The sequence below is a fragment of the Sylvia atricapilla genome, chromosome 11 (genome assembly GCF_009819655.1).
Source record: "Sylvia atricapilla isolate bSylAtr1 chromosome 11, bSylAtr1.pri, whole genome shotgun sequence".
NCBI lineage: Eukaryota > Metazoa > Chordata > Aves > Passeriformes > Sylviidae > Sylvia > Sylvia atricapilla.
The window spans coordinates 1,479,610-1,492,896 of NC_089150.1; the positions used below are offsets into that span (position 1 = coordinate 1,479,610).

The window sequence follows — 13,287 nt, forward strand, 5'->3', positions numbered from 1 at the left end:
GCTTCCTGTGCGTCAGCTCGCCCAAGGGCCTGGCGTGCTTTGGCGTTTGCTGCTGGAGCACGGGCTGCAACCAGCGCCCGCTCCTGGGGCAGGGGTGACTCCAGCCCCGCCTGGCACGGCCAGGAGCCCCTTGGTGTGCCTGGACACTGCTGTGCCAGGGACAGCCCGGCGGGGATCTGCACGGGGAGCAGCCTGCAGAAACCTCCCCTGTCAGGAATTCTCTGTAACCCGTCCAGCAGACGAGACGGCGGAAAAAGGGGCGAGCCCTGCAGGCAGGCAGGCTGGGAATACCCTTCTTGCCTTTGCTGGAAAAGACTGAGCACTCCCCTGCTCTCATCCGGAGTGAGCCAACAGCCCTCCCCATCTGCCGAGGCAGGACTTAACCACCTCGCTGCCACACAGCCCAAATCTCAGCATTCCCCATCCGCTTCCCAGTCATGAATTAACGTCCTCCCGATCGGTGAGCCGTGAACGGAAAATGGATCGCTGTCTGTTATCACTGATACTGAGAAATGGCCACAGGCCAATGGCTCTGCTCTGGGTTTTGAAAACTTTGGGAGGTTTCTGACAAGTTACATAAGCCATGTAAGGAATGACTGTGGCTGGGCAGGGTCTTGGGAGTGAACAGCTGGATCCCACAGCTGGATCCCACAGCTCCCGCTGTGACACGTGGGATGGCTCACAGGGAACGCCAGGACACAGCCTCATCCCTGCACCACACCAAGGGCATCTGGGGTCTCCCAAAAAACCCCACACCCTTAGGGCTCAGCACAGGATCCCACTCCCATCCTGCTCCTGCTGCTCCTTCCAGCTACATCCACCATTTATTTAACTTCTCCAGCTCCTGTTCAATGACAAATGTCAGCCAATGTCACTGCCTGTGGCAGCAACCCCGGGACAAGGGAGGTGGCATGTACATGTTATTTGTAACACACCTGGGATTGTGGAATTGTTAAAACTAGAGAAGACCTCCAAGGTCAAATCCAACAGTCAACCCAGCCCCACCACCGTGGTCACCACCAAACCCTTGAGTGCAGCTGTTTAAAAGCCCAGTTTCAGCTGATGGAGTTTCCCAGCTGGTGCAGGGTGTCCTGGTGGCCAGCCAGTGGCTGACCTTGGGTCTGCAGGAATGGGATCCAAAGGGGCAGTGCTGGACAGCCTCCAAAAGGCTCCTCCACATCCCGGATGTGCTGCACACCCCACACCTCCCTGAGTGCCCAGTGGCACTCCTTTAACTCCCTTAACAACCAGGAAAAGGGCTGAAACATCGTCATCCTCCTGAAACCGTAATTAACCTTGACCTCAGCACCTTGCCCACTGCCTGGCCCAAGGGGAGGCAGAGCTGCTCTTTTCCCTTTCCCAGGGCTGAGCACAGCCTCCCGAGGCCAGAGCACACCTCCAGCAATTCTCCCCACAAAAAGCTTCTAATGCTTCACAGGGAATGGGAGCAGGAGGAGGGGGATCTTCCCAGAGCTCTCTGAAACACACACACAACCCACTCCCTGCTGAACCTCAGTGTTAAACTGCTTCTAAGATAACCTACAAGGGGAAATCAAGGGAGGCCACGAGGACCTGGGTTAAAAACGCCCCTTTGCATTAATTACCTTCACTGAGCAAACTGAGAGTCACAATTTCACACTGCCAATAAACTGATTCCGAGGACGCGTGGAATAAAAATGGAAAGAAAGAGGAATAATGAAAAGGGATTGGAGGAGATATTTTTCAGGCTGTAGAAAAGGGATGGTGCACCCTGATGCAGGTGTTTGTAGAACATGTGGCTTTTAAAAAAGGGAAGAATAAAGCAACCAACCATAAATAAGAGGGAGAAATGCAATTTTAGTGTCGACGCAGAACATTATTAATCCTGCACGACGCTTAACGCTTGTGTGGAGGGCACGGGGCTGCAGGAGGGAGCAACTGATTGCCATCACAGTCACTGGAGAGTGAATCTCCTGCAAAAGCTTTCCAGTGACAGCACACCTGGGCTAACAGGCCATAAAAGCCAGGCACAGCGAATCCCCAGGGAGCTGCCAGGCCCTGGAATTGTGCTGACAGGACCCAAACACTGCCCAAGGGGTTCAGCTGAGGCAGGCTGGGCTCCCCGATAACACCGGGCACTGACAGAGGCTGCCTGCCTCCAAAGGTTATGCTGAGCTGCAGGCACCTCCAGGGGCAGGATCCCCACTGGACAGGGCACTGCTGAGTCACAGTGTCACACCTGGAGCCCAGGGGGGCTGTCCCCAGGCTGTCCCTCACACTCAGTGACACCGGAGGAGGCGCTGGGAAGGATTTCTGGGTGATTACATCTAATCCCCTGCTGCTGCTGCTGCAGACAATTACGGTGTAATCTTTTTTTGCACAGAATTAAAGTGATCAGGATTTTAATGGCTCTTGGTGCACTTTGGGGAAGCAGGCAGGCTGGAACTCGGCTTCTAATAATTAGAGTCTCCAGAAACCTAACGAGCTTGAAGAGCAAATGAATGGGAGGTTTTCCCTTTATTTAATTACAAGAAAATAAATACAAATAAAAACTCTCTGAGTTAGTTCCTTTCCTGGAGACAGTTCCTGGTCAGGAGGAGGGATATACTGGCTTTGTCACATAATTGGAGCATCCTGCATCTTCAGCAGGGCTCCCAATAATGGTACTTAGGGGAATTCCTAAAAGCTATCACCACATTAATGAAGCTGGTTTCCTCTCTTGCTTTTACAGTCAAATAGCTCTCTAAAAGCTAAACCCTTCATTCTTATTTTCACAAAGAGCGAGGAGGGGTTTTAGTGCTTGGTCAGCCAAGAGGGCTGCCAGCTTCAGAAAGAAAAGTGTGGTGAGGCTGTGGCCGGTGGGGAGGCTCCTGTGCCTGCAGAGCCCTTGGAGTCAGAGCCTTCGGCAGGGAGACACCAGACACACGGGGCAGGATGATTGTTTCCAGGCAGAACGGCCAAACCACTGCCCGGCAAGAATTAAAGCCCAGACAAAAGAGCAACTGCCTCTGCCCTCCATCCTCCTCCCGACTGGAGCAAGGGGCTCTGTGGCACCGTGCCTGAGAACGAATTCCAGCCCGGGGCAGTAGGGCTGTCAGCTCCCAGTCCCCCAGATGAATCCCTTCCTTGTGCTCCAGCCCAAGGGCACAGCGGGATGGGAAGGCAGAGCCGGATCTCGGCAGTGCCAGGGGCTCCTGACAGGGGAGTGCTTCGCGGAGACACCCAGGCAGCCCAGCAGGGATGGGGCTGCTGCTGGGACAGAACTGACCCAGAGCTGTGGGCCACTCCTGCCCAGCCAGCTCCATCCACCACCACCCGGGTGCAAGTCAGCAATTAATCTCACCCAGTGCCAATAGCTCCATAAATTCACTAATTGAACCATCTGGCTCAGGTTATTAATGCACAGAGATAAGCAGGCACCACGAACAGGCAGCAGTGCTTTCCCTGCTCCCTCCAGTTAGGCTGGAAGCCTGTGGACAGCAAGAGGTGAAGCCCTGCTGCCTCTGTCCTTCACAAAGCCATGGCTGGGCACCAGCCCCACGATGCCCTCGAGCCCAGCCAAAGTAGAAACCAACCAGCTCCTGCTGCAGAGAAGCTGCTGCTGCAGCAGAAGAGCACTGTGAGGTCTGTGGGGCACAGCAGCAGCGCCTGGTGCAGTGCAAACCTCTCCTGGGGATGGCTGAGCTGCAGGCTGGCAGCCAAATCACATCTGCACAGCAGCACAGCCACAGCACCAGCACCACCAGTAACCACTCGAGTGCTTCTCCAGTTTCTCGGTGGGTTTTGAGGTGCACACAAGTGTCACAGCCCTTGTGTCAGTGTCACACCCTCTGGCTGAGAGGATTGCACTCAGCTCTTGGGGTTAAAACCCCAAACAACAACACCACCACCACCACACGGGCTCCCTGCACCAGCCAGGACTGATTTAGGTCAACTCTGGTGGGTTTATTAGCACGAGTTTTCCCTTTCTGATATGGCCACTTTGGAGCTCACCAGTTGGGTCAGGAGGGACATCTGGTTTGTTCACTTCTTTCCTACCCACGAGTTGCTCTGGGAAAGCTCTCCCTGGGGTCTGGAGAAGCCGTGGAGCTGCAGCTGGCCCGAGGGGTGGCAGGAGCCCTGTGCTGCCCATTGCTCCTTACCTGATCCTTGAGCTCTGAGAGCTGCCCAGAGAGGTTGGTCACGAGCTTCATGGTGGACTCCAACTTCTCCTGCAGGTTCCTCAGCTCGTTCTGCTCTCCCTCCGAGTCGCTGCTGACCAGTGACATGGCCCTCATGCGGGGGAACCAGTCCAGGTTTCTCTCCTGAGGATCACACACCACAATTAGCTGTTGGCCACATGAAAACCTGCCCCCAGAGCACAGAGCAGACAGAGCTCTAAAGCCACGGGACATTCCTCGGATGCAGCAGCTCTGCACTTATCTGCAGTTATCTGCATTTGCATCTCACTGGAAAGTTTGCAAAGTGCCAGCCCGAGGCACTGCTGGGAATTGGGGCTGCTCAGTGCTGGCATTTCCTCTCCTGCCCCCAACCCGTGCTCCCTCACATACACCTCGGGATGAATGTACAAACACTGGACATTCAACCAGCCCAGATTTCACATCTGGCCAAGCATTTCCCAGTGCTAGAAACCCACTGCCAACTTACAGTCTTTTAATTCGTGTTTGAGGAAGATTTTCTGCTTTTTTGGTCAAGAAAAGCTTGGCTGTGCTCTCTGATAATAAAAGAAACCAAGTTCTACCTGGAAATTCTTCCCGAGCTGAAATACTTCCTTTTTAATGAAAAAGAAAATCATATTTTGACTGTCTGGTTCAGGCTAGAATGTGGGACAGATACATCACAGTGCACTGCCTGTAGAGTTTTCCTTCAGCCACACAAATTCTCTGATGGTCCATGTGTAAGTCACAGTCAGGAATGCCACTGGACACACTCTCAGTCTGGGGAGCCTGTAGAGAAGCTCACACAGGCACTCGTGTACACACCAGAGATGTTAAAAATAAAGGCAAGAGCGGAACAGAAAGCCACAAAAGAGGAGGGGGTGCACCCCACGTCCTGACACCTTACAGTTCAACATCAAACTGGTTTCCCATCCAGTCTGCCTCTCCTCCCACGCTGGAGATATGCTCTGAAATGGAAGCTGACCTGGGGCTGGCTGAGGGAAGGGTGTGTGTGCCCTCACAGGTGACACAGCTGGGCAGGTTTAAACACACCAGGCACACTGATGGGGGACTGCATTAACACCAAGGGATGCTGTTCATCAAAAATCAATCAACACTGCTGATGATGAACAGCTGCCAAAGATCACCCCACCGTGCTGGCCAGGCTCTTCTCTGGGCTCTCAGCTTGTTTCTGCAGCACTACAAACTCCTGGCTTTTTGTCATTCCCTGCCAAAATCTCCAGCCCCGACCCGCTTCCCCTCGGTGCTCCCCCTCATCCCCAGGAGCATCCATCCTGCTTAATCAGGGCTGTGCACCTCTACAGAGAGCTCCAGTCACATCCTCTCTGCAATTCAGATGCGATGCCAAGACTCATCAGCTTAAATTAGCTGCTTCTGATCTGCCTGGAGTTTCCTTTTGCCAGGATGAGAAGGCAGAAAGCAAAGCAGGCCCTTTCCCATGCAGGCACCACAGCGTTCCCACGTGATGCAGAACTGCCAGGAAGGCTGTTTGCTCCTGGTCTCTGTTTACAGGGCAGATGGTTTCTGCTAATAAAAGGGGGGGAAAGAAAAATCTATGTACAAAAAAAATATGCCTTTACCAAGACGAGTGCCAAAATATTTTGGACTTTAGGGAACGCCAGTCCCACAATTAAGGTTTAATCGTAGGAACAGGCAGCACTGCACTGTGTTCTTTCAGTAGTAAAAGCCTCATTAGGGAGGAGGGGGCAGCTCAACATTTGTGCTCAGGTCCAGCATCTCCCAGCCACGGAAAACCAACCACACCAACTGCACTTCCCCCTGCTCCTCCAGGGAAGAAACAAGGACAGAGGACGAGGAAAATCAGACTAAAATGCAATTTGTATCTGCAGGTTTGCCTGGACCCTCAGGCCCATGTCCTGAGGTTTCCAGGCAGAGAGAGGAGCCCTGAAGCTCCTGCCTGTCCCTTTCTTGCTCCAGAAATATTTCCCCTGTTCCCAAAAACGTTTCTAAGGCCGTCCCCAGAGCGTTCCCATGCCCCATCCTTGAGAAGGATGAAAGGGATGAGGGAAGCACCAACTTTCCCTACCTGCAGTGTTTCATAACAAATACCCCAAAGCACTTTCCAACATTACTCTGCAATTTCAGCCAACGCTGCAGCTGCTGCAGAGGCTGTGACTTGATCGTTCCAGGCCCGGAAGGTGAAATCAAACAGCACCCACAGCTTCTGCAGCCTCCTCAGAGCTTCCATACTCGCTGGGTTTCTGAAAGCCCCAACCCTCAAAGTCGGTAAACCTTGGCTTTGATTCGAAAAAAAAAACCAACAAAGCACCTCTAGTTCTCATGGAGCGTTCAAAGCTTAAAAAGCAAACCATGAACTCCACGGGCTGAGGAAAGGGAAGGCTGAGGACAAGGAGAAACAGCCCTCTAGGGTGTCTCTGAGCTGGGGGACAGTTGAGCTGGAACTGGCACTGCCCTGCTGAGTGCTGACCCAGCTGGGAAGGGGTTAACAGGCACCTGGAATTCCCTGTGCAGGGAGAGCCCCAGGGAAGGACCTGCACATCCCAGTGCCCACCCTGAGTGGGCTGCACTGATCTATCTCCCCGTCCACAAACCCAGAATTTATCTGGGCACATCCAGCTGCCCCCCAGCAAGAAACGAGGGGATGTCCACCCCAACAGGCTGGGGACAGAGGTTCAGATAAATCCCCGTGGATGCAGGTCATGGAGGCACCAGGTTGGTGCTGGAGAGCACAGAGGGGAGCTGCCAGCACAGCAGGACACAGCTCCTGCACACACTGCACATCCTGGATTTCACTGGAAACCTTGAGCCTGTTCTTTAGCCTCCTCCAGCCCCGCAGAGAGGAGCTGGTTGTGTCCAGGCTGCTGACACACAGCCCCTGTCCCTGCTGGGAGTGTGGGGGTGTTTTCTTTCAAATAAATAAATATTTCAGCAGAGCCAGCACCAACGGAACGGAGCAGGAATGCTGAAAGGTCAGGGGATGGTGATCCTGCTGGGCCAGCCTGGCTCCCGGGGGTCAATAAAACATTTATATCTCCATGATCCAGTTTCTGCTTCAGCTCAGCCTTGGGGTGCCTTTAAAGACACGGCCTCTCTTCCCTCTTGGGGTTTTGGAGGTGTTTTAGAGGCCCTGAGTGAGCCCGGAGAGGGGAGGCCGCCTGTGCTCGTGGGCAGCTGCTGGCACCCACACAGCGATGCCCCCTGTGCCCTCTGCCCCAGGATCCCGGGGTGCCCTCATCCCCCCATTCCCAGGATCCTGGGGTACACTCATCCCCCCGTTCCCAGGATCCTGGGGTACACTCAGCCCCCCATTCCCAGGATGCCCTCAGCCCCCCATTCCCAGGATCCTGGGGTACACTCATCCCCCCGTTCCCAGGGTACCCTCAGCCCCCCGTTCCCAGGATCCTGGGGTGCCCTCAGCCCCCGTTCCCAGGATCCTGGGGTACCCTCAGCCCCCGTTCCCAGCACGGGCACAGCCTCCTGCCTGCAGCAGCCCCAGCGGAAGCTGCCTGACCACAAGGGCCACGTTTCGGGTTGCAGCTCTTTTCGAGGTGAAGCTGGAAAAGTCCCTGCTGTAAGGCCAAGCAGCACGGAGTGTCAGCCCGGGGGTGACAGGGGTGACAGCGGTGACCATCCCCGCGGGAGCAGGAGGAAGAGGAAGCGGTGCTGTGTGATGCACACGCCATTCATTCTGAGAAGCGCCGGCTCCCCCCGGCTTCTGCCGAAGAGCTGCTTCTGAGAAAGCCTCAGAGGTGACCTCAGCACCAGCTCTGCTCCTCCTGGGCAAGCTCCTGGCTGGGAGTGGGGCTCTCCTCACCCCGAGGACTCACCACCCCTCTCCAGGGTCCCCATGGATCCAGCTACTAACTGAGAGTTACAGGCTGCTGAAGGGCTGATCCAACCCTCTCCAAAATAAACCCCAAAGGGCTGCCCAGCAGCATCATTTATGGAATCACAGAATTATTTTGCTTGGGAAAAAACCTCCAAGCTCACCAAGTCCAAGCTGTGCCCCATCCCACCTTGTCACCCAGCCCAGAGCACTGAGTGCCACGTCCAGTTGTTTCTCGAGCACAAGCAGGGAAAGGTGGCAGCAGCAAATTTCAGTTTCTGTCATGGGAAGTTAAAACTCAGACCCACACAGCTACAAACAAGCTCTGTGGGAGCACTCTGAAAATTCATCTGTTTGTTTGTGGTGAGATGGGACTCCTCTTGGGTCTTTCTTGAGCTTCCTGGAAAAATCCCCACATCAGGTTCTCTCTCTGCTGCAAAGGGCTCCCCATCACTTCTTCCACAGCGAGCTGCACTTCTCCCCTCTACAAAAACCAGCACTTGGTGGTGTCCCCTCTCCACACTCAGAACATTCTCATCTCCTCACCTGCCCCGTGCTGTTCCACAGGAGGCTGATGACACAAGGTTTAGGGTGCAATAACCTCCTTTTCCCCGTTAAATACCCAAGTGACACTCGGGCAGGCGCAGAGCAGGGAACCTGGAACACAGACCCCACTCCCAAAGGATGGCCGTGGCCCTACAGCCCTGAGACAGCTGTGCTGTGGGGACTCCCTGGAGCCCAGCAAGGCACCCCCCAGCCCTGTGTGGGACAGGATTCCTGCAGGCCACGTCCTGCCTCCCGAAAGGACAAGGAGCTGCCCGCACCAACCTCCTCGGGGCTGTTTGCATCCCCACTGAAGTAGGGCACGTTCCACCTCCACAGCTGGGCAGGACCAGCAATTCCCCAGCAGGGGCTGAGCAGCACAGCTGGTGGCAGCGCTGCTGTCACCCACGGCCTCTTGCACAACGCCCCGAGAGCGCCGTGGGGTCACAGCAGTGACTCAGGGCCAGCCTCGCCCCGCTCCCGGCCACCTCCTCGGCCCCACGGAGGTTTGTGTTCCCACTGCGTCACCCCACGGGCTCCAGGCAGGAGCCTTCCCCCTCTCCCAGGGCTCCAGGCAGGACACGGCCCCCACCCTGGCAGCTGCTTGGGATCCACCCAAACCCAGCACGTTATGCAAACATCCCACTGCCCAGAGCTGGCCCCAAGCCTTTCCTTCTGCTTTCATCCACCCCGGCCTTCTTCACACACACGCTCGGCCCGAGGGAAACCTCTGCCTGGTCGGCTGGGATGCCAACCTGGGATTCCCAGCATGGATAGCAGCTGGTTCATCAGGGAAAAGCAAGCACTGGGCCCCGTGGGGTTACTGCCAGCAGAGCACCACGGGGCAGCCAGCTCAGACACTCCAGAGGATCCCAAATGGGTTGGGTTGGAAGGGATCTTAAAGCTCATCCTGTTCCACCCCTGCCATGGCAGGGACACCTCCCGCTGTCCCAGCTGCTCCAAGCCCCATCCAAACCTGGCCTTGGGCACTGCCAGGGATCAGGGGCAGCCCCAGCTGCTCTGGGCACCCTGTGCCAGGGCTGGGGAAGACGAGGTGACCATTCCTTTCTCCCAGCGCAGCTCCTGGTTTGCACCAAGGGTGGAACAAGTTCCTCCCCTGAGTGAGCACAAAGCTCAGGCCCTGCTGATGACACAGTGTTTCCAGCAGCTCAGGGCCTGCTGCCAAACACTCTTGGCTCTTCCAAGCCGCTGCCATGATTCCTTGTTTAACCCTGTCATTATATTGGCTAACTCCAGCCAGCTATCTCAAGATGCAGCTTGTTGGGAAGTTACCACCAAACTAAGCCCTGTCAGCTCCAGGTCACATCCTGACCTCCTTGGTTTTCCTCCTCCTCCTCTCCCAGCTTGCACCAGTATCACGGTGACTGGTAGCCCCAAAACCCCAATTTCCTCATCTGCAACCCAGTCATTTGCACGGGCTGCTCACTCTCTGTGTCTGCAGCTGGTTTGCTCAATATTGATATGACAAATCTCTCCTATTTGACTCTGCCTCAAGTACAGGATTTCCAGGCACAAATGACAGATGAACAAATTTTCCAACACTTTCCCAGACTGTAATTTCACACACATATGTCTTTCACCACTGCTGGAATCATTAAGGGCCTTTTGGAATGCTTTGGGAGCGTCACGGTCTGCCCTTGTCTTTCCTGTGGGTGCTGCAGTGCAAAGCTGGGCTTGGTCACCTCCAGCTGAAGCGGATTTCACAGAGAACCTGGGACACAGCCACTCCCCAAAGCCACCACCACTGGGGGATGCCACCTTCCTGCTGGGTTTCAGGGCACAGAGACTGTCCCTGCTGGGTCACTCCCTGGGAAAGGCTTCAAGTCACACTTGTACTTCTGAAAGGATAAAATTTAGAAGGCTGACACTGATGGGACCTTGTCTTTGCTTACCAGGACGCCGTGCCTTGGCAGCAGTCAGTCAAACCCAGCACCAGAAACACTTCCCACTACAGGACAGAGCTCGGGACACCAAGGAAAAAGCCCAATAATATACTTCAATCCCCAGGTTTGTACACGGAGGTTAACTAAGGCACAAAGGGAAATCTGTAGCCTTCATTCCTATTCCAGATTCCTTTAGGGATATCTGTGCCATCACTCCTATTTGTAAAAGGTTCCTGTTCAATGACAACACAATCCAGATTTGGAACTCAGCGCCCTGGATCCAGACATGGGAGCTTGGGCAACCGTGACACCTCTGCCTCATTTCTGTAATAAAGGTTATTAATGACACAGATCCTGCTTGGATTCAGAACATGGGGCAACTGCAGGAGCTCCCTGCTAGAAAACTTTCCCAAAGCAGCCTTTATTTTTCAACAGGCACATCAGCATGCACAAGCCCTGAGAGCCGTAGCCACACTGCTCAAGGTGCAGAGCAGGGGGATGCAGGAGTTGGGCATGCAAATATTTGTCTGTGCTGTGACAGCCCATGCAGCTGCCTGCAGACAGCTTAGGAATGCACACAAGCCCCGGGTGCCTGTGTGGTTTTCTCCGTGTCTCGAGCTGCAGAGTGAGAGATTTTTACATAGCCCAAATGCCTGCACACAGCTGGCTGTGGCAGAGCCCTGCCAAGGCCCCGGTGACAGCTGAGCTGGCAGGGCTGCCGTGCTGCCCGGGCTGCCACAGCAACTGCAGGCAAAGGCACAGGACTCCAGGAGGAATTCTCAAGGCGGGATGGGAAGATAAGACATTTAAATGAACTAATCTGCAGGGAGTTGCACGGAGTTCACATGAGTCATTAGGGTGTGGATGTCAATGTCTGGCCAAGGCGATAAGTGGATCCCCCCACCTCCCACACACAGGGTGTTATTCAGACATCACCTGATCTTCCTGGTGACTGCAGAGCCTCGCAGAACCGGGCCCTTTGTTCCTGGGAATCACGGGAGGCACCCTCAGCATCCTTCCCCATGAGCCCTGCTCCAAACACGGAGCCAGCCCCTCTCTCTGCAGGGACGGAGCCAGCCCCATCCCTGCTCCAGCCAGGAGAGCTGGGCAAACACCAGCAGCCAAAGATCAGCCCTGCTACCATTTCCTCACATCCTGCAGCGCTGCCTGGGCCATCACACGGATATTAGGGAGGTGGCTCAGGGATGCTCCAGGCCAAGCTGCTGGAATCTATTTGCCATCTCCTGACACCCACGAGGCTGCAAGGGCAGGGGCAGCAGGGCAGGGAGGGCTCAGGACAGGGATGGCCCAGGACAGGGATGGCTCAGGACAGGGAGGGCTCAGGACAGGGATGGCTCAGGACAGGGATGGCACAGGACAGGGAGGGCTCAGGACAGGGATGGACCAGGACAGGGATGGACCAGGACAGGGATGGACCAGGACAGGGATGGCTCAGGACAGGGATGGCTCAGGACAGGGATGGCTCAGGACAGGGATGGCTCAGGACAGGGATGGCACAGGAGAGGGATGGATCAGGACAGGGATGGCACAGGACAGGGATGGCTCAGGACAGGGAGGGCTCAGGACAGGGAGGGCTCAGGACAGGGATGGACCAGGACAGGGATGGACCAGGACAGGGATGGCACAGGACAGGGATGGCACAGGACAGGGTTGGCTCAGGACAGGGATGGACCAGGACAGGGATGGACCAGGGCAGGGATGGCACAGGAGAGGGATGGCTCAGGACAGGGATGGCACAGGAGAGGGATGGATCAGGACAGGGATGGCACAGGACAGGGATGGCTCAGGACAGGGAGGGCTCAGGACAGGGAGGGCTCAGGACAGGGATGGACCAGGACAGGGATGGACCAGGACAGGGATGGCACAGGACAGGGATGGCACAGGACAGGGTTGGCTCAGGACAGGGATGGCACAGGAGAGGGATGGATCAGGACAGGGATGGCACAGGACAGGGATGGCTCAGGACAGGGAGGGCTCAGGACAGGGAGGGCTCAGGACAGGGATGGACCAGGACAGGGATGGACCAGGACAGGGATGGCACAGGACAGGGATGGCACAGGACAGGGTTGGCTCAGGACAGGGATGGCACAGGAGAGGGATGGATCAGGACAGGGATGGCACAGGACAGGGATGGCTCAGGACAGGGAGGGCTCAGGACAGGGAGGGCTCAGGACAGGGATGGACCAGGACAGGGATGGACCAGGACAGGGATGGCACAGGACAGGGATGGCACAGGACAGGGTTGGCTCAGGACAGGGATGGACCAGGACAGGGATGGACCAGGGCAGGGATGGCACAGGAGAGGGATGGCTCAGGACAGGGATGGACCAGGACAGGGATGGACCAGGACAGGGATGCTCAGGACAGCAGTGGGGTGTGCACAGGCTCAGCTTCCCCCACCCCACCCCTGCAGCCCCATTCCCTGAGCATCCCCAGCGGAGATTCCTGAGATACCCCGAGTTTTACATCATCTGTGGCAGCAGGCACAGGCTCCCCTCGCTGATGAAAGGGAACATTATCCCTGTTTACAGGGAGAGGAATTCCAGCCTCTATCAGCAGCCTGGACCTGCAGCTACAAGCCCAGGGCAGCCTGGCCCTGCAGAGGACTCAACCAAACCAGTCCAGATCCCAGAGCCACCAACAGCCCCAAACTGGTCCCAGAACGGGGCTGTGGGAGGGAGAGTCCCAGCAGCACTGTCAGAACAGTTATCAGATTTTATTTCATAGAATCCCAGACTGGTTTGGGTTAGAAGGAACCTTAAAGCTCATCCCATTGCAGCCCCATGGGCAGGGACACCTCCCACTAGCCCAGGCTGCTCAGGTCAGATCACTGCTGGGTTGGTTTTTTTTAACT

The 13,287-nt window shown here is 55.9% G+C and overlaps 1 protein-coding gene across 8 annotated transcripts in view; it reads right to left on the minus strand.

The window, feature by feature from the left end:
• Positions 1–13,287, minus strand: part of ITPR1 (inositol 1,4,5-trisphosphate receptor type 1) — a 164,219-nt gene that overhangs the window by 1,458 nt on the left and 149,474 nt on the right. For all 8 annotated transcript variants that reach the window (XM_066327143.1, XM_066327140.1, XM_066327145.1 and 5 more), the window contains one exon: positions 4,122–4,283. In XM_066327143.1, the coding sequence (XP_066183240.1) occupies positions 4,122–4,283 (162 nt within the window). The remainder of the gene's footprint in view (positions 1–4,121; positions 4,284–13,287) is intronic.